General features: G+C 50.2%; 2 protein-coding genes across 2 annotated transcripts; one reads left to right on the forward strand and one right to left on the reverse strand.

Moving 5' to 3' along the window:
* Positions 1–11,034, forward strand: LOC115078218 (glycosylated lysosomal membrane protein A-like). Its single transcript, XM_029580988.1, is given in 7 exon segments — positions 1–288; positions 3,756–4,013; positions 4,473–4,676; positions 5,515–5,590; positions 5,593–5,732; positions 6,200–6,477; positions 7,368–11,034. Coding segments are annotated over 7 exon segments (1,203 nt in total). The 5' UTR covers positions 1–210; the 3' UTR covers positions 7,537–11,034.
* A 398-nt stretch (positions 11,035–11,432) lies between these two features.
* Positions 11,433–19,735, reverse strand: LOC115078156. Its single transcript, XM_029580863.1, has 4 exons — positions 19,459–19,735; positions 17,230–17,385; positions 16,967–17,146; positions 11,433–15,547 (listed from the first exon to the last, which is right to left on the reverse strand). Exons 1-4 carry the CDS (start codon positions 19,721–19,723, stop codon positions 15,492–15,494), a joined length of 657 nt encoding a protein of 218 aa, XP_029436723.1. The 5' UTR covers positions 19,724–19,735; the 3' UTR covers positions 11,433–15,491.
* Positions 19,736–20,989: the final 1,254 nt, after the last annotated feature.

Raw genomic sequence — 20,989 nt, forward strand, 5'->3', positions numbered from 1 at the left:
GCAGGTGTAAAATGAACCTCGGCCTTTCTCGGGACGAGAGGCTCCTGGATTCCAGGGGAGCGAGGGAGGGACTGGCTGCCACTTAGCTCCACCTTCTTTTCGAGCCGATCTCCTCTTAAGTTGCCAGCGCCTCTGCTCCTTTAAAGCGGCCGGCGTCAGCTGCCCGGTCACGTGAGCGCGGGGCTAAGGAAGAGACCCGGAGTGCGCGAGATGCGGCTCGTGTGGCTGCTGCTTGTTTTGTTGCACGTTGGTCTGTGCCGGGGGGCCACTGATCACTACCGCCGGGAGGTGAGTGTGAGGCTGCGAGTCTGGGGAAGCACCGGCGTGGGAGGCAGGAACCGAGAGATCCATCCCCAACACTGTTGGGGAGGAAACCGAGAGATCTACCCCAACTCCTGGGCCTGTTGGGCAGGAACTGAGATCTAACCCCAACACTTGCACTGGTGGGGCAGAACTGAGAAATTCACCCCCCCCCCCCCAATCCGTGGGGAAGGATCCCAGAGATCCATATCAACATCCTAATACGTGAACTGGTGGGAAAGGAACAGAGAGAGCCACCCCCAACATCCTAATACCTGCACCACTGGGGCAGAAATTGAGAGATCCACTCCAACACTTGCACTGCCAGGGCAGAAACCGAGAGATCTACCTCCCCAAAACCTGCACTGATGGGGCAGAAACTGAGAGATTCACCCTCCCGACCCCACCCCCACTAGCTGGACAGAAACCTAGCTCCCTCTCCCCAACACCTCTAACAGTGGGGCAGAGCCTGAGATCTAACCTCCCCCCTCCCCAACTCCTGTGGGGAGAAAGCAAGAAATCCTTCTCCTCCCCTTCCAGCAAGAACACCAGTGGGGTAGAATCCATTCCACCCTCCTCTATCCCTTTCCGGCTAGCACCACCACTCCAGGAGGGTACAAACAAACTGTGATCTCCCACCAGCATTATGGCAGAAAATGAGAGCCTTTTTCCCTCTCCCCTCTCCCCCCAGTGCAAAGAGAAAACATGTGGATGCCCATTCCATCACCCTACACCTCCTTGATAATGGTACAGCTAGCTGTAAGAGGTGGGAGGGGGCAGGCACCACGTATAAAGCAGCACTTGGGTTGTTTTTCTGAGCCCTCCCATATTACAAAGCCATCCAAGATCACCTGCCAGTTCCCTGGGCCGAGTCCTTTCCAGAGCTGGCTCTGCTGTTTGTTTGTTTGCATAGCACCATCTTTTTATCACACTCAGTATGAGGATCTTCCCTCGGGTGCAATCCCTGTGCCCAAATGTGACTCCTGTATTTTAGCTTGACAATCAGGAGCCTTAAGTGTTCAATCAAGATCACACAGTGAAAAGGTGACCTAGGGGGGTGCTTACTGTGGATCAGGATGATGGCCTAGCCAGTGTCACCCCCTGCAGTGACGGTTTGGGGAGCTTGGAGGAAGCCTGTCCCAGGTACTTTGTGGGACTGGTGTTTGGGAGGGGGAGGTGTTTTCCATGAAAAGGCCACTGATAGGCGGAGTCTGTCTGGAAGTAAAAAAAAATACAATCTAACCTCTGAATCCTTGTCTCTGCCTGGTGGCTAACATGAGACTCTGCTACAGTCTAATGAACTCCATGTAGGAAAGCTTGAAAGCTATACCTGCTTGGTTTTGGAAATCAAGCTAACAATAAACCTAAGAAGAAAATAAAATGTATTTATTGATAAAGACTTCATATCCAGCTTGTTAGCAATAGCACCAAAGGTTTTTTTTTGGAGGGCCTATGCATCCACCCTCTTGTTTGCAGAGGTATACCCCTCATGCTGGAGCCCTTAGAGAGGGAGAGGCCTTCTCCAACTGGTTTCCAGAAATAACAATTTAAAAATTGAGAGAGAGGAGTAGATCTTCTGGATTTTACAAGACTTTCAAAGTCCTTTAAATGTCAGTGAGTTCATAGCTTTCTGCTCCTCTGAGCTGTGGAGGGGAGGGAGAGGGTGCTGGCCACAGTAATTCTGTGCCAGCATTCAGGAAAGAGAGCAGTTGGGCCCATTGTGATACTGGAGGAAGGGTGGGGTGAAGACAGGGGGAAGGTTTTCTCTATTCACTCCACAAGTGCACCATGCTGGCTGCACAGCTTAGGCACTTAAATGAGGATTTTTTTTTTTTTTGAAAATGCCATACTGGGTCAGACCAGCATCCCGCCTCCAACAGTGGCCAATCCAGGCCACAAGAACCTGGCAAGTACCCAAAAACTAAGTCTATTCCATGTTACCATTGCTAATGGCAGTGGCTATTCTCTAAGTGAACTTAATAGTGAACTTCTCCTCCAAGAACTTATTCAATCCTTTTTTAAACACAGCTATACTAACTGCACTAACCACATCCTCTGGCAACAAATTCCAGAGTTTAATTGTGCGTTGAGTAAAAAAGAACTTTCTCCGATTAGTTTTAAATGTGCCCCATGCTAACTTCATGGCGTGACCCCTAGTCTTTCTACTATCCGAAAGCGTAAATAACCGATTCACATCTACCCGTTCTAGACCTCTCATGATTTTAAACATCTCTATCATATCCCCCCTCAGCCGTCTCTTCTCCAAGCTGAAAAGTCCTAACCTCTTTAGTCTTTCCTCATAGGGGTGCTGTTCCATTCCCCTTATCATTTTGGTTGCCATTCTCTGTACCTTCTCCATCGCAATTATATCTTTTTTGAGATGCGGCGACCAGAATTGTACACAGTATTCAAGGTGCGGTCTCACCATGGAGCGATAGAGGCATTATGACATTTTCTGTTTTATTCACCATTCCCTTTCTAATAATTCCCAACAATCTGTTTGCTTTTTTGACTGCCGCAGCACACTGTACCGACGATGCCTAGCAAGCTTCCCAAGGTAGTAACCGCTGCTTCATGCAGGTTGCCCCCACGTTTCTGTTAAGGGTAGTAACTGCTGCAACTTATAGGATCAGTTGGCGGTGGGGGAAGATCTTGGAGATCTGCCCACTGAACCTCCTGTGGGAATTTTTATTTTTTTTTTAATATGTCTTCAGCAATCTTGGCTTTTGCAAATTCGTTCAGCGTATCCGAACGCATTCTGATGCTGGCGTTCGGCTCTGCCAAGATCCCCCAGACATGGCCTGAGAGAGTGCCTCGTGGCTTATGTCTCTGAAACCTCCTTAGTCCTCTGTCCCGCTGTTTTGTCTCTTTTTTTTTTTTGTTCTCAGTAAATCTTTAACACTCATGTTTTTTGCAAGACCTCTTTATCTGACTCACTTCCCCCTTTTTCAGACTGAATTTATTTTTCCCTCTTTGTCTGTAGAGAGGTTGTGGCCTCCTTCAGGAAGTTGTAAGGCTGACTGAGCTGGTCTGCAAACAGTGTCTTATGACATCCTGATCCACAGATGGAGGGGGAAGGGTTGGGGGAGGAAGAATGCAGCTAACAGGTGGGGTGGTATTTTCTCATTTTTTTCTTTTTTTCTATCTACTTTTGTTTCTCCTCACCCTACACCCCATTCTGTCCTTTCTGCAGTTCAATAAGATTCTCTGCAGGTTATGAAGCTTCTCGCTGAATAAACACGAAGGCTGTCGGAAGGATGATGTTGTCCCTGTGTGTTCCAGACAGCACAGGCCTTGGAGGAGGAGGAGCCTCTATAGTGTCCAGATCTCATGGACAATATCGTCCCTGGCTGGTCCTGTGGTGGGGGGGTCCGGTATAAAGTAACTTGCCAAGTGGTGATGGGGCTCGGATACTAAACCCTCTGTTTTTTCCTTTCTCTGTCCTGCATACACAGGTACACCTAGACACTGTCCCCGGATCTAACAGCTCATGGGCCAATCTGCTGCATTTAAGGGCAGTGGGGCAGGGCGACACCATCCACTATGTGTGGGGCACGCTGGGAGCCCCCGTGGTACTGCTGGTGTACACCAACAGCACAGAGAGCACCCTGAATGTCAACTGGACGAAGCTCCTCTCGCCCTCCCCCTCAGGGGCTCTCCGCATTGAACCGGCTGAGAGCATCCAGTATGCCACAGCCATCGTCTTCACAAAGGTAAGAGGGAGGGGGACGCTGGGGCAGCTAATAACATTTTCTTGCTCGCTCTCCCTGGGGCAAATCTTCTGTCGACACTGCGCCCTGATCTTAAATGTGAATTCCCTGTACGTACCCGGATCAGTCCAAATGCCTGGGCTCATACATCCCTGCCAGCAGGTGGCGACAGAGGAAAAAACTTGCCTGACCCTGCTGCATAAAGCCTAGTGCCACCTGCAGTTCCTCAGTATTTTTTCTGTCTCTAGCAGATGGCACAGGGTACTCTACCTGCAGTTCTGTGGGGGTTTTTTGTCTTTAATGCTTTTCTTTTGAGCCTTCCTCCCGGGGATTTTGTTTTTTCCTTATCTGCACTGCTGTGACGTGGAAACGTGGATGGCTGCGTGGTGGTGGTGTTCGGATGCTCTGTGTGGCATCCCATGTCCTGGCTCTCATCAGTACCGCGGCTTCTTTTTTTTTCAGATCTTCGAATACAACGACAGCAACAACACGGCAAACTTCTCCGGGGCCCCGCGGAGTGCTTTCTACCCTGCGTACGACCTAGCGGACTTCGTCTGGGGCGATGTGAGCAGGACTCTGAACGAGACGGCCCTGCGCGCGGCGTTCCGGGGCACCAACGCCTCCGACACCGCCGGACTCTTTCAGAACGGCAGCGTTTCCTTCCAGGTGAGCGAGGGAGTGAGAGGCCAGGAGAATGTCCCAAGGGTTCTCCCTCCTCCTCCTCCTCCTGGCTGACTCAAGCCGTTCTGTGATATTTAATTAATCAAGGTGGGGGGGGGGGGGGTTCTGGGCGAGAAGCAGTAGAAGGATTCTGAAGGTTTTCCAGATGCGTTTCTTTAACGGTGACCTGTAAATATTGCACATATACGCTTTCAGACCAAAATGTAATATTTTTTCCAGTGATCTCGGACCCTCCTGTGAAGATCACTGTAAGAATTCCCGGACTGGCTCAGAAGGGGAAGGTTGTGGTTATTTGAAGGGGAGGGTGGAATTCTTATCTCAAACTACTGAGAGAGTAACATTTTTTTAATAAGGAATATCATTCCGCCATCTTCTGGCATTGTACAGCCCAAGAAAACCATTGGCTTAGTCCATTAAGGTCGGAGATGTCTTTAGTTCTCCCAGTTCCTTAGCTGTCCCCACTGCATGTTTTCAGCCCCTACTGCAAAACAAGTTGACTTTTTTTTTTTTTTTATATATATATATATATATAAGAGATCCAGGTGTATCTCTTTCTGCTTTGTTTGTTTAATGCCATGAGCGTACGCAGTCCATGTATAAGAGAATTTGGGTGTCTGTATCCCTGCTCCGACAGCTTGCAAGTTTTGAGCAGGGGGGAGGTCCGGGGCCTTTCTGAAGGTCACACAACGGATGTGTGGGGGGTGGCCTGTGCTGGGATCGCCATGCCATGCCACCCCTCCCCCCCCCCCCCAAAAAAATGTTAAGCCTAATGTAAATGGCAGCTGATAGCTTGATATTACCTCTGCCCCCGCCTTCTCCGTAGGTCTCTGCATACAGGGAGGGGAGCCGTGACCCCCTCCCGCCTCGCCTCCTCCACACCGCCAACTGCTCCAAGGTGGAGTTGTGATCGCCGGCGTGACCCCGCGCGGCGCGAGCTCTCGGTTTGCACTGGAGATGGTGACCCTGGAGAGGAAGGGCGGGCAGAGAAGGCTGGATTCCGTCTGGAGCATCGACGACGAGTACACCCCCACGATTTTTGAGGTGAGAGGGTTGGGGAGGGGGGTGGGGTGGCAGAGAGGTCAGATGAGCACAGCAGCACCCTCCGGTTCCTTCACCTTCATAATAAAAAATGGGGAAGGGATGAAGCAGGAGTAGCTTTTGGAGGCTTTTAAACACGAATATCTCTTCCAGAATAAAACAAAACTCGGGGGGGAGGAGGATCATGCCTTTATTTTTGGCTAGTTCTGTCGTTGAGAGGTTACTGCCTAACTCAAGGCGGTGGGAAAATAAATAGATCATCGCAAAGCCCCATCTTGAACATGCTGTGAAGAAATAGTCTTTAATGTCAGAAAATGTTGTTAACCTTTTTGCTTTGGTCATATGGTGAGGATATCGCTCGTTGCGGATCCGAGCTGGCATATGGTAGTGGCAGCAGTGTTTTGGGGGGGGGGCAGGGATTGTTGGAAAGGCCTGTGCTGACTTCCTGCCTGCTGTGTCTCTTATGGCAGACGGCGCAGCTGGTTTCTAGCGCCCAAAACGGCAGTCGTGCCCAGAGTTTCCTGCAGTGGAAGACGGTGGCCTACGGTTCCTCCAGCAGCATCCGAGAAGAGGCCGTGCCATGTCAATATCACCGGCTGCGAAACGCCAGCAGGACTTGGCCCTTGCCAGGCCTGGTCGTCGCCTTCTTTGGCGAGGATGCCAGGGAGCACTACAACGTGGAGGCCCTCAACATATCTTTTGGGATTGCAGAGGGAGACTTTTATGAGAAGAACCATTATCTCATCTGGTACGTATAAGGACTGTGCAGCTCCCACCTGCACATGTGTTCTGCCGTTCTTGTGCATTTGTGAGTTCACATGCTTGTGCAATTGTGAGCGTGCATTCTTGTGAGCTCACATAAGATGTCTGGGGGGGGGGGATATGATGGAGGTCTACAAAATCATGAAAGGAATTGAATGAGTAAATGTGAAATGATGATTTACTCTTTTGGATAATAAACTGCTATTAATCAATAGGGAATAGCAACTGCTTGTTGCAGGCATTAGTAGTATGGGATCTATGTAAGGTTTGGGTACTTGCCAGGTTCTTATGGCCTGGATTGGCCACTATTGGAGACAGGATACTGGGCTTGATGGGCCCTTGGTCTGACCCAGTATGGCAAACCTTATGTTCTTATATTCATGCTGAACAAATGTTCACCATGCTGCACGCATGCCTTTATACACTCTGTCATGGGAATACACTATAAAAGTGGCCTAGCAGAATGCCAAAGGCACATCATTCCCGCTTTGACTGGCAACATTGGATAAGCAAGATTTGCAAATGTTATTGGTGCTGTCAGCAGATTTCCACAGCCCCCCCCCCTACAAAAGCACCAATAAACATTTGCAAATCTTGCTTATCCAACGTTGCCAGTCATAAAGCGGGCACGATGTGCCTTTGGCATTCTGCTAGGACACTTTTATAGTGTATTCCCATGACAGTGTATAAACGCATGTGTGCAGCACGATGAACATTTGTTCAGCATGAACATAAGAAATGCCATACTGGGTCAGACTAAGGGTCCATCATGTCCAGTATCCTGTCTCCAGCAGTGGCCAATCCAAGTTATATATATGTTCAGGCCTATTTTTTTGTACCTAATGGCAATTTACCTTTTTTTATATTTACTACCAGGTCTGCTTTGCTAGGGTTCGGGACCCCCCCGCAGGATTCTTTCTCTGCCGTGGTGATCACCATCATGGCTGTGGCGCTGGGGATGCCGTTGGCACTGCTGACTGTGGGCGGTGTCATCATGTGCGTCTTGAGGAAGCAGCGTTACTCTGACTATGAGCCAATAAACTGAGACTGGGAAGAGAAACGGTGCTGAGAATGCCCCGCGGTGCCGGCAACTGCGCGGGGTAAGGAATCTGCACCCTGCACCCACCACCCTGAGGAGAGAATTAGAGTTTTAGGGAAAACAAGTATGTGGAAGGAATTTTATGTCTTAAACCCCCAAAAAATGGGAACTGTCCCTGTTCTGCAGTATGCCTAGCACCTAGGAACAGACTTACTTCCTTCAACAATTCAAGATTTGTCACCCTTGGGTCATTGTGCTGGGCAACTCTGTACAGGATCTCCCCCCTTGTGAACGCATGACAGCAGCTTGCACCCACACAAAGGAGGAAGTGCAAGGTCGGCTCTGCTGTTCTCATAGCACCACCATGTTAGTGAGCTGGTCCCTGCCTACCTTTACCCCATGTGATGGTGAGGATAACCAAGGTGTGCAATGCAGCCTGTTTCTTGGAGCCAGAGGGATATCCTGGGAAAAAAAACCAAAACCCTGCTGCTGGCTCTTGCCATTTCCTGAACAATCACTGGCAGTGGCCATCTTTGGAAGTGAGGTGAGTCACCTGACACACAGATGTGATCTAATTGGCCCTTGCTGGTGTGAGGTCACAGTTGCCACAGCCCATTGTGGTAGAGCTGTGTCAGGCCTTATAAACCCTTTATGTATCTTACAGTGTTTCTTATCGAATAATATACTTTGGAATAATTTAGCTTAATCCTGTTTGCAGCTGCTGGTGTATTGCACAGTGAAGGGGGTGAGGATTACATTTTTTTCTTGTGGTCCTGTCCCCTCTCCTACTTCAGCTGCTGCTGTGCGATGTTTGCATTCCTTGGCTTCTGCTGCTTTCTAGCACTTGGGCAGGCAAGGAGCGTAAATGCTTAAGCAGCAGGGGAACATGGAAGTAAAGTGGCAGGGGAGAGGGGAAGGGTTGCTAGGGGAGAGGCCTGTGCTCCCTCTCGCCTCCTGGGGAACCAAAATATCACTGCAGGGTGCAGTAATGAGATGCTTTCTCTCTCCTCTGTGACGTCGTGCCTGTGGCTGGACTTGCTTGCCTCTTCCCCTGCACCGAACACATTCCGGACCGACACGTTCAGGCTGCAGACCAAGCCATTTTACTTTTTAACATTATCCCTTTTTAGGTTTGCCTGACTTCTAGAGGCCGGCCAGGGCCCCGCCTACTGGTTTGCCTCTAGTAGTCGACCTCCGCCGAGGCCCTGAGCATCTCGCCCCTCTCCCCATTGGTCTGCATGTGATGCTGGTGGCAGATTGGGCCGGGGCGAGCCCCTCTCTGCTGGCTGAAGCCAGGATGCCTTGGAGCACAGAGCTGGCAGGCCATGGAAGTTTTGTCACGCTGTTCCCTCTTAAGGATATGCCTTGGTGAAAAGCTCAGTTCAATGCTGAGCCTGATAAACCTGCAGAAGCAGCATCGTTCCCTCACCAGCACCCCAGAAAAGGTGGAAATAGCATCAGGCCTGCTGCCCTTTAACTGGAGGAAGCCCAGCTCTGATGTCTAGTCATGGCTTGGTATGGGAGGGGTCAGACGTCGGCCCTTGCTCGTGCCGGGGCAAAGAGCTCTAGGAAAAAGGAGTTGGAGGGAGCCTTGGGCTGGAAGTTTGGTGGAAGGGGGGGTTCCTCCTGCTTGAGGTGAAGCTGGGGCCTTTCTGCCTGCAGAAAGCTCTTCGGTGTTGACTATTGCTGTTTTAAAAGTGGAAAAAGAGTGGAATTAGTTGAGGTCGAGTGTAAAGACACTTTTTTTTTTTGCCAGGCTGCCTGCAACAGGGACGGTTTCCAGGGCGCGTTCTGCCTCTCGTGCACGGCTGGCTCCCCTTGCACTAATAGTTATTTATTTGCAGGGGTTGCCAAGGGGACTTGGAGAGGTCTCTGGCCTTTTGCCTACTGACCTTCTACAACGGGTTGTCCTTTTTTTTTTTTTCCCTTCCTTTGCCAAAGAAGCTCTTGTGTCACCTTTCCCCCCTGTTGTGTTCAAAGCATTCCTTTACCTCTCTGGCATTTTAAAGTCCAGGGTGGATCCTCCTTGCAGGGGTCATTAACGGATTCTTCTTGCAGCTCTGCCCTGGCCTCAAGCCCCCAGTCCCAGCCTTCCTTACGTTATAGCCTCGCTGCGTGTCCTGGGCCGTTGGAGCATTCGCTACCCTTTGGCTAAATCCACCACTCGTGTTCCTGTTTAGCATCTCCTATAAGCAACCTTCTAGCACTGTTAACTCTAATAGAATGACACATGTTAATACTTGTTAGGAATTGTGGCTCACTGCTGTTTAAAAAAAAAACAAAAAAAAAACTGAACAAATGCATAGGGGACTGGACCAGTCGCCGTCTGCCGCAATAGTGCCCACGATGGACCTGACTGCTCCGGTTGCTACGATTGACTGCACTGATACTTCTGAATTCTGTTAGAGAGGGGCTTGCAGATTTCCAGTACAATCGGGTTTTTAGTGAGGGCGACCTCAGTCCATGCCCCTCGCCCCTGATTGGGGGGAGGTGCAGGTGTGCGTTACACTGGAGTGCACCAGCCAGAGGAGCACAGATTTGTATTAGCAGATGGGCGTCTTCCCTGAGTACTTACTCAAAATAGTGATGTGTCCACTGCTCAAAAGAGAGAGAGAAAACTACCACCCACGCTCGCATTTGGTAAGGCTGGTTCTCTTCATCTCTTGCACAATGCTTTTTGCCAGTGAGACGGAAGATACCACTTCTTCTTCAGCAAGGGAGCTAAAATGTATTAGCTCTTGAGGGTCGGTCCTCCACTACCCCCCACCCTCGAAGTAGAGCAGCCCTTGGCCAAAATAAGAGGATCTGGCCTTATGTGATTGATCTTCACCACTGATGGGATTGTTATGTTTACACTTGCTTGACACCCTAGACCCTGGCTTTTAATGGGTTTCACTGTGGTATATGTTACTTTTTTTTGTCTCTTGTTTTTAGCAGCTGTAACAGTGTATTCATGATCTTGATTGCTTTATGTAATGAGTTTGCACAACTGTTTGTTCTTGATTGTATTTTATATCGCACATTTTGCTGTTCACCTCAAGCCCCTACCTCGAGAGCTGTCTTAATGGATGTAAGAAATAAAATAGCGCTAGTGCGATATACACAGCACTGGCCAGATCCACCTAAGGGGGCAATCCTTTCTCCATGGCACATATAGTCAGATCAATCCCAACGACTGAGACAAAGGAGAAGCCTCAGGAAAATATGTATGGAAATCAGACCAGAAGGGAAGTGACAAAATAAAGTCACAGGAAGTGCAGCAAAGCAAGATGGCAGCCTCCACTAGAGCCTTCCATATCAATGGGTGGGGCCTCCACCCAGCTGCTGATTGTGACCCCCCCCCTGCTGTCTAAAATATATAAAGCAATTTGCACCTCTATTTTGGTTTGCTTTTTATTAAATGTGAATGAGAGAGCAATCACTTTTTGGATACTTTCTTTCAACGCTTTGCTATGTGAAAACCTTGTTCCATTCTAAGTTATGAAATAAAAGTTCATGAATTGGGATGTGTGTATGTTTTATTGTACTTGATCCTGAGATACTTAGAGAATATCCTTTTAAAGTTTGGGGCTTGTTTGTTTTTAGTTATTAAACTAGAGTTCAGACTGCGGTGTTCGCTAGCCCGCTGCTCTTGGCTAGATCCCAATTTCTGCTTTCTGTGGAGGCACAGACGAGTCTCTTCTCTGACTGCAGTTTGCTCAGATGCTTCCTCTAAGTTAAATGCATCCTCAGGAGTAGCACTAACTCTTACATAAAAAAAAAAACAAAACCTTTTTTGGTGGATCTGATTCTGACCCTGCCAGGGAGGTCCACTTGGCTGCACCTCCCTCCAAGAAAGGCTCAGTAAGGGGGGGGATGTGTTGAGGAAAGGCACAAGGGGAAATCAATGGAGAAACAGCTTCTTATGTAAAAGAGAATATTTGCCTTTATTTATTTTATTTAACTCTTTTCTATACCGACATTCATGATACAAATCATAATCATATACTGGTTCACAAGGAAACAGGGGGGTTGTAACAATAATATTGAAGAGGAAGAAAAGTTACAATAAAACAAGATTATGCGAACTTGGAAACAGAGATGTGCGGGAGCCAGAGGAATAACGCTGTAAACTTAACGAGGCTCTACTGGAAGTGCATTGGGTCGGAAATAAGGCACTCTTAAATATATATATAATCATGAAACTGGCTAACAACGCGGGGCTGTGACAGTACTGGGGGGAGGATTAGCAGGGGGTGAAGGAGGACTTTCTAGGATCAAGGAGTTAGGAGGGGGGAAGGGGTAGGGAGAGGAGGGGAAAGGGCTATGGGAAGGCTTGTTGGAACAGCCAGGTCTTGAGTTTTTTCCTAAAGGTCACCAGGCAGGGTTCCTGTCTGAGGTCTGGAGGCATGGTATTCCAGCTGGCTGGCCCCGCTCTTGAGAAGGCTCCTTCTCTGGTGGATGTACGAGTGGTGGGGGTGTGCAGGGTCCCTTTATAAGCCTCTCTTATAGGTCTTATGGAAGTGTGCAGTCTTAGCGGGATCTGAAGGTCGAGTGAGTGCTGATTGTGTAAGGGCTTGTGAATAATGGTGAGGGACTTATGTAGGATTCTGAAGCTTATGGGGGGGGGGGGGGAGCCAGTGTAGATTCCTGAGGATGGGTGTGACGTGATCTCCTCGATTGGTGTTTATCAGGATTCTGGCGGCCACGTTCTGGAGCAGGGTTTGGTGGTAGAGGCGGGGAGACCCAATAGGAGGGCATTGCAGTAGTCTGTAATCATTGGCATAAGCCCTTGCTTTGAATGAGCCTTGTTTGTGTGGTGACTGAAAGCAGAACTTTCAGTGCTTGGCGGTGTTGCTTCTTCTTTCGATAGTAATGATGAAGTCCAGTAGCGCAGGACTGCTGCTGATGTATTTCTTGTGTTTTTCCACTTTGAAATTTTGGATTAAAAGCTGAGCATATCTTATTATGGTCGTGTCTAGAAGGGATGGATGTTTGGAGAATACATCTGTTACTTTTGCTGGCTATTTAGATTACAGGGCCTTATGGTTAGAAATGTGGTGAGATCTGATATTGAACTGAGGGGAGGATCTTCTATGCATGAGGGTGGAATACTAAGGGAGAAGACCAGGATTGTCCTGGATCGGGCAAGATACCTTGCTGGTGTGCATGCTCTGTGTCCGACAGCCAGGATGCAACCTGAGTATGTGCACTAAGCAACGGCGCAGATTGCCTGTGTCCATCTTTTCTGCTGAAATTTACTGTGTCTTCTGACTAATTGTATTTTTTTAACCCAAACCATGCTCTGTGTTGTTTGTATTTTGTGTCAATCAATGTGATTTGTGCATGGAACTCTGGTGAAGATCTGCTCTTCAGTTGTCTGTGCTGTGTTCATGATTTAAATATAATCAGTGTGATGCCTGCATGGAGCTTTGGTGCAGATCTGCTCTTCAGCCATCGGTGCTGTATTCATGCTTTACACGTATGTGTGATTCCCCTGCCTGGGGTTCTGATGAAGATCCACTCGTCAGCTGCCTGTGCTGTATTCCTGCACTACGTGGCGCAGTGCGTTGCCAGCACGGGGCCCCTTGTGGGGTAGCACAGCAGCACCCCACATTTGCTCCCTCACGAAGGCAGCAGCCTTGCAGAAGGCGCTTTTCAAATACCACCTTGGCAACAGGAAAAGACGGGGGTCCTAATTAATGTTTTAATCATCAAATGAACTGACATGCTGTAACAAAGCCTTGTTCGAGTCTCCTGTGCTCACCTCTACTACACCTCCCTGTGCTCAGGAACAGCCAGCCTGTTTCTGCAGGGTGTGCAGTGCAGATCTTTTCAACCCCAGGCACACCTGGGTCACGGGTTACAGAAGGGATTAAACGCCTTCAGTCGCAAAAGATTTCAGCAGCAGAGGTATTTTTCTGCCCTCATTACTATGTTACTATGAGAAATCAGACCCGACACAGCAAGAATTACACTGGGAGAGGCTCAGGGCTGTTGATTCTCGATGTACAGGCGCAGCAGCTTATTAAAAAACATAACCCAACCTGGGATTTGGTACATGTAATATTTTTTTATAGGTAACAACGCAAACACTTTGTGTATACACAGGACGTTCTTTGGTTTTTCTTTTAACAATTTGTCCTTTCAGAACCTGCTCCTGCCCTGGATTAATGCCAGCACAGCATGGCTGAAAGAACTGGCTAGCAGCCAGTGTGGCATAAGGTTACCAAGCTAGCCCCCTTTGTCTGCAGGTGTCCCTGGGTAGGGTTTGCGGAATGGATCCAGGACCCTGGGCGTGCCCCTTCTCCCCCCAGCCGGCGTGAAAAGCCCAGGGAACAAAAGCCTTTGCGTGCGATGGGACAGAGCGAGGACTGGAGCAGGCTGTTTGGTTTAAAATATAAAAATAGATTATGAACCAGCAGGCAGCTCTTTTCTACCGGTGCTGGTGGAACGGAGGTGCCTGCTCTGTTTGCCCTGCCCCTCTCTCCCCACTCCCACCCCCATTTGTACCCTCTATACATCTATAAAAGGATGGGTGGATACCAGCTGGCTCTTACAAATCTCCAAGCAGGTGGGGAGAGGGTTAAAACTCCCTATAAAAGTCAGACCTTTCCCTCCCAGCTGGAAGATTTCAGCAGCGATGCAGAAGAGGAATGGAGAATAAAAAAAGGAGACGGGACATTGCCTCTGTAGTGAGCCACGGTGCGACTGCAGCTCCAGTACTGGGTGCAGTTCTGGTCACCCCCCCCCCATCTCTCGAAGGACAGAACAGAACTAGGAAAGGTGCAGAGGAGGGAGACAAAACTGATAAAGGGATGGAGGGCTCTCCTATGATCAGAGGCAACGCAGATGGAGCTCTTCGGCTTGGAAAAGAGAGGGGGGAAGTTTATAAAATCAAGAGGGGGTGGAACGGGTACATAAAGCCATTTGCTATCCCTGGGAGCTGCTGGCTACTTGCCACCTGGACTGGTCACTGTCGAGACAGGATGCTGGGCTTGATGGACTATGGTCTGACCCAGCATGTCTGTCCTTATGTTATTAAGCTACACTGCATCCATTTTTATCTAAAATACTAAATACTGCAGTGAGACAATGGAATGGGAAGCCCTGCATGGGTTCTTGCTGTATCTGCTAGCTTAGTCATTGTCTGAGGACTGCAGTTCGGGCTCTCACCTCAACCAAACAGGCAGAGCCAGCCCCAGCTTTGCTGCCGTTGCATACAGGGAGTCGCCATTTGGATTTTTCCCATTGAGTTCCCTAAGAAAATCAGAACTACAAGTCCCTGCATGCAATGGGGCAAAACCAGGGGGACGGGATCCAGCCTGTTCAGTTCACGCGGGGTGAGGTGGCAATGCTAATAATATAACCAGAGACCAACGACATTTATTACAGAGAAAATGCAGACAGATCTTTGAAAGCTACATTCCCAGCAGCAGTAACTGAGTCATCTCGAAGGGAAGGTGGAGGGGTCCCGCTGCTGGCGACAGCAGGGGTCGCTGTAACAGTCCTCCTGGATACGAGAGGGGAGAAAAACCAGGGGAGCGGGCTGCTGGACGCCAAGCACGACGGCTCCCCGCAGGAAACCGGAAGAGAAGACGCGAGGCCTTGGGGGAGGGGGGGAAAAAAAAAAAAAGCATAACACAAAATCCTTTCCCGCAGATGTCGGGGGGGGGGGGGGGCTATGTGTAAGGCAGGCGTGGCAGAACAGCGTAATGGCGGGTACATCGCCATTACTGCCCCGCCGACCACAGCTAAAAACGAGAGAGAGCGGGAGTGCGGCCGTCGGCAGGTCCCAGCAGGAAAAGGGCTCTCTCTCTCTCTCTCTCTCTCTCTTATCCCCCCTCTCTGTCGCTTCACACCGCCAGAACGAGCCTTTCCTCCGTGGGGGTCCCACTTCCAGGCGCGCGGCAGCGAGGAGGCGAAGGAGGTCTCGGAAGACGGTGGCTGCCGGATTTCCGGGTGCGCCGCTCCGCCCGGGCTTATCCCATGGCCCGCTCTCCCGTCTCCGGATCCACGTCCGCGGCCAGATCCATCTCTGAAAACATTTCAAGCGCATTGCCTTAGCCTCGATCGGCGGGGAAGCCGCTCACCTCCCCCCTCCCTCAATCCCATTGACCAGTCTTTAAATAATGGCAGAGCACCCCCCCACACACCCACCCAAGACCCGAGGCACAGGTGGAGCTGCTCCCTGTTCTGCCCCAGTGCATACAGGGACCTTTCGTTTCTGCTTTTCTCAGGGAAACTAGGGCGAGGACCCATGGAGAGAGATGGGGGAAGCTACGTCCCCGGGGTCACACCTTTCCTGAGCTGCTGAAAGCAGACAGCGGGGCTCACTTTTACACAGGCAGACGCTGTCTGTGCACGTAAACAACATTTTTATTTAGGTGAAATGCGCAGAAAATTGCCATCTATGCAGCCCATGAGAAAGTCATTTTTAGGATATTTTTTGTCTTCAGTTGAAGTAATTGAGGTGCAGTTTCCGGTGAGCTACGAAAAGTGCACCCTAAGGAAACAAAGTCAATCTTTAAATGTCTCAGATGGTGGTTGGAGCAGTAACCAATACACAAACGTTGCACATTAGAGAGAGAGAGAGACATATGGAACCATGACAGCAGAAAAGGACCATATGGCCTATCCAGTCTGCCCATCTCTACAATCCCTCCCACTGCCTCAGAGATCCCCTGTATTTATCCCATGCTTGCTTGAATTCAGATACTGTCCTTGTCTCCACCACCTCCACTGGGAGGCCGTTCATGCATCCATCACCCTCTCTGTAAAGAAATATTTCCTAATATTACTCCCCAGACTACCCCCTTTCAAACTCATTGCATGACTCCTCATTCTAGAGTCTCCTTTTTATTGAAAGAGTCTCACCCCCTGTGCAGGGAAGTGTCTCTATGATATTGCCCCCTTCCTCCAGGGTACACATGTTTAGATCTTTGTCTATCCCCATATGCTTTAGAACGAAGACCATTGACCATTTTAGCCTCCACCTTCTGATCCGACTCCATCCTGTTTATATCCCTTTGCAGGTGCGGTCTCCAGAATTGTGCACAGTATTCCCAGTGAGGTCTCACCAGGGAGCTATACAGGGGCAATATCACCTCCCTTTTTCTGCTGACCATTCCTCCTCTTATGCAGCCAAGCATCTTTCTGGCTTTTACTGTCACTTTATCCACCAGTTTGGCCACCTTAAGATCATCAGAAAGAGGGGAACTACAAGTCCCACAGATGCACTGGGGCTGAAACCAGGACCATTTCAGCCTGTCCCTGATGACCTGGAGCCATCTGGTGAGGGAATACTAATTTTAGGAACTCCAATACAAAACTTCATCACCGGACGTGCGGGAGTGCACTGAAAAGGAAGGGGGGTCATCTGCCTGAGACCACCACGTCAAAATCAGAAAACCTAGGAACGATGTTGTGAGTGGGAAAACACAGGTAGAAATCTCACCCATGCTGGATTCACTTGGCGACGGAGGCCAGGAAGCCCGTGGGTGAGGGATGGCCACCACGGGCACCTGAGGCAGTGAGACGGAAGACAAGTCCGCACCCATAAACGGAGTTCCCATTCTGTTTAAATACAGGTGCAGGGAATCTTCTGCCAGTCCTCCCATCCCGTTCAGCTGATGACCTAGAGGAAGGAGAGAACACGTATCAAAGATTTGTTCCGCTCCTGAAAATCAGACCTGGAAGCCACCTGGTCCCGGCACTTGCCTGCGGTGAGCGGAGACTCCGTCCTGGCATCTCTGCTCTCGTCCAGACACGCATCCATTTTGTCATGGGGAGCTCGCTGGGAGTCTACTTCACCGGGAATTGTGTCAAGCGAAACCCAGCGTCCCACCAGGTCCTGGGATGAGTCTGCCCCGATTTCTGAGGGAGAGAAGCAAAGATAAGCTGTCCCAGTTCATTACAGGGCAGAGCCAAGCCGAACGTGCAGGGGCCCAAAAAAACTCTGAAACTCATTCTTGCCATACACACGAAGACTGTGGTAGCAGGAAAGAGGACTACAGCCCCGGCCAGAGTCATAAACCTTTCATAGCCGTCACTCGAGAGTTACAATAGCCTAGTGGTTACAGCAGTGGGTCCCGAACCAGGGAAGGCAGGGTTTGAATCCCTCCTAATGCTCCTTATTACCCTCCATTGACTCAGGTACAGAGTTAAGCTTTGTAAGCCCACTGGGGCAGGGACCTACCTCCTGAACTTTGAGCTACCATTGCAAAGGCGTGAGCTACGTCTAAAAGAAGTAAAAACTAGCAATGGTGTGGTGAGGGACGCTTAGTGGCACCCATATCCAATTTGTCTGGTTCCTGCATCTCCTGCCAGTAAAGCATGGGTTAAAAAATCTGAAAAAGTCCATAGAGCTCTCTGTAGTCTCTTCAGTTGGGGGTGAGAAATCCATCCCTCCCTTCCAGACCACAGCAGTTACTTCCCGGGGGGGGGGGGGCAAGCCTCGGAAAGGTCTCATTTTGTCCCATACGCAGGGCTTGGGTGGGTGGCTGAGCCAGTACTGAGCAAACGCTTCCACTGTGTCTGGGGAGGGAGTAATTTGTATACGGTTTAGCACCCCCCCCCCCCCCCCAGTCATTTAGAAAAGCCGGCTCCCACGTTGCGGGGCGGGAGTGCCGCGGCAGACTGGAGATCTAGGCGAACTTTCGCTGTTCTGCTATAGCAGCCCCTACAAAACACGCAGTGACCCTTTCATTTCAAGACGTCCCCGGGACCCCCAGCAGCCTCACCAGAAGGAGAGGCCATGTAACCTGGAAAGACCACGTACGTTATACATGGATAATTCTGGCCTTGCTTCAATAAACGCCATCACAGCCCGCAAAGGATGAGCATGGTTACCAGAACACAGTTTTAAGTGTCCCATAACGCTCACCTCTCCCCCTCCTATACTTATTAGATTTTTAGATTCCACTTTTCCACACGTCAAAGTGTACTGGAGGCATTTCCCTATCCCCACAGGGCTCACGATCTAATTGTGTACCTGAGGCAACGGAAGGTAAAGTGACAAGGAGCAATGGTGGGATTTGGAGCCTACCACCATCATCAGTGATCCCTTGTAAGGATCTCCCACCAATCCAGCCAGTAAACTTGAAAAAAAAAAAACTGAGAACCTCAGAGCTGTCCAACACTGCTGCCCCCGTACACACACACACACACACCCAGCTAATTTCCCCTTCCAGCTCTGAACAAAAGTGAAGAAAAACCAGTCCTACGACTTTAGGAAAGAAGGACAGCATAGCACGCAAGCAGCACCCGGGAAAGCAACCTTCCCCACTCCTCCAGCTGGGCCTTCCAGGGCACTCGTGGTCTTCCAAGGGAGGAGAGCGCCTCGCCCCAGTCGGCCCCTGCCACCTATGCCAGGAAGGACAGCACCCAAAGCAAGCACAAGCTGCCCCCCCCCCCCGAGCGTTCCAGGCCAGGGAGGGATGCCCCTTTCCTTAGGCCTTGCCTGTAAGCTCAAGGGAGCAGGGTCTGTCCCTTCTGCCTGTCTGCACAGCGCCGCGCACCTCTGGGAGCTCTAGAGAAATTCTATGTTTCAAAAGGGGTCCTATCTTCCGAGGACCGCAGCTTCAGGTTCACGGAGACCTTCCGAGCAGGGTCAGCCGGAGAGGCCGATCGAGCCCTGCTTTTGCCTCAGTGCTCGCATGAAGGCGCCCGATGGTTTATTCCCATGGTCATGGGGTCGCCCCCCCCCCACCGCCCGCTATGGTGGCTCCAGCTTCCAGATCTTGCCTTTAGCTGATCAGCTGGGGAGGGGCGAATGCAAACTACAGGTCCACACATGCAACGGGGCGCCCCCAGGTCCCGGGTTGACCCGGGTCGAGGCAGCGGTCCTGCTTTTTTTTTTTTTTTTTTTTGGACGATGGCTTGCAAAGGTCCAGTGGCCGCGGTTAATGCCTTGTGCTTTCTCCCCACCCCGCGTCGCCTTCCCCTCACCGTAAGCCCCAGGGCAGCCGGCTCGGGGCTTCCGCTGGCAGGTCCTGAAGCGGCAGAAAGCCCTCCTAAAGAGGCAGCGCTTCCGCCTGCACTGGGTCCTCTCAGAAGCCATGGCAGGGGGATCAGTCACAAGGGAGAGAAGCAGCAGGAAGAGGAGGAGGAGGAGCCGGACCTGTGACGGCCCACACTGAAAGGCAACCAGGAAGCCCGCATTTCTTCCTTTTTTTTTCTCTCCAATCCTGGGTGTTGAGCGTGAGGTCATCATGCCACCTCTCCAGGGACCCGGAGCAAGCCATTTCCTAATTCTTAAATCGACAAAGACAAACGGTGGCCACCTCCAGTCCTCAAGTGCCCCAAACTGACCACGTTTTCAGGATATCCGTAATAAATATGCATGAGGCAGATTTGCATCCCATGGAGGCAGTGCATGCAGATCTATCTAGGGCACGTTTCATCCGGGGATATCCTGAACACCAGGCCTGTTTGTGACTTTGTAGGACTGGAGCTGGCCACCCCTGTTCTATAGGATGGGCCGCCTCATCCCAGGTCAAGGGAACAGGTTGATCCACTCCTGGCTTTCGCTGGCTGCATGCAGGGAGCTGTAGCTCTGACTCCACCCCCACCCCGGCAAAGGTGAATAAATATTTCCATCCACCCCAGGTTAGAAGCTGAGCCAGTCCTGGATTCTGCACCAACCTTACCTTTGCAGACAAAGATCTGCTATTCTTAATGATTTCCCCCGAGAAAAGCAGAGCAGGTACAGAGATGCCAAAGGGCAAAGTCTGCTGGGATGTAATCTGGAAAAGGGATTGCTTAGCTAACTGCGGGGTCCGATGTGAGGAGGCACGCTCGCTTTAAATCCGCACTTGGGCACGCATTTGTTTGTGTACCAACTTTACTCCGGATGCAGTGAGGAGTTTTGGGTGCCAAAAATGAGTGCCTAGCACTACTTACCACCCTCGCATGCAAATCACATGCAAATGAAGGCTTTAGTTATTACTCTCCCCCCCCCCCCCCCCAATGCAGAGAGGCACGCTGCTTAACTCAGGTTTTCTTAGCACTGAAGATTTTACTCTTGTGTCACATGTAGATTAAAAGATGCACACTAGCGCTGGATATATGGGCAAAGGCAAGAATTTCAGGTGCGTTTTATCCACGGAATGCTTTATAATAAACAACAGAAAAGCATGTTTTATGTGCATACAAAATGCTCTATGCGCACAAAAGTTGCTTTCTGCGCAGAAAGCATATTTTGTGTGCTTGAATCATATTTTCTGCCCAAAAAAAGAAATAACCCGCTGGGGTCATACCTGTGTCAGAAATACAGCTGACCACAAACCCGTGGGAAACAACAACTGGCAGGGGTTTGTGTGATTGTGTTTCATTTACCCCCTTCTCGCTGCCAGTTTCTAATTATCTTCTAACCTCCTTGTAGGGTAGAATAGTATCTTCCTCTGTAAACTAGGCCCAAGGCTCATCATGCCTTTTAGGACAGGCAAAGTTGGGCTGCTGCTGTCACAAACAGCTGGAA

This window comes from Rhinatrema bivittatum, chromosome 16, assembly GCF_901001135.1.
Source record: "Rhinatrema bivittatum chromosome 16, aRhiBiv1.1, whole genome shotgun sequence".
Taxonomy (NCBI): Eukaryota; Metazoa; Chordata; class Amphibia; order Gymnophiona; family Rhinatrematidae; genus Rhinatrema; species Rhinatrema bivittatum.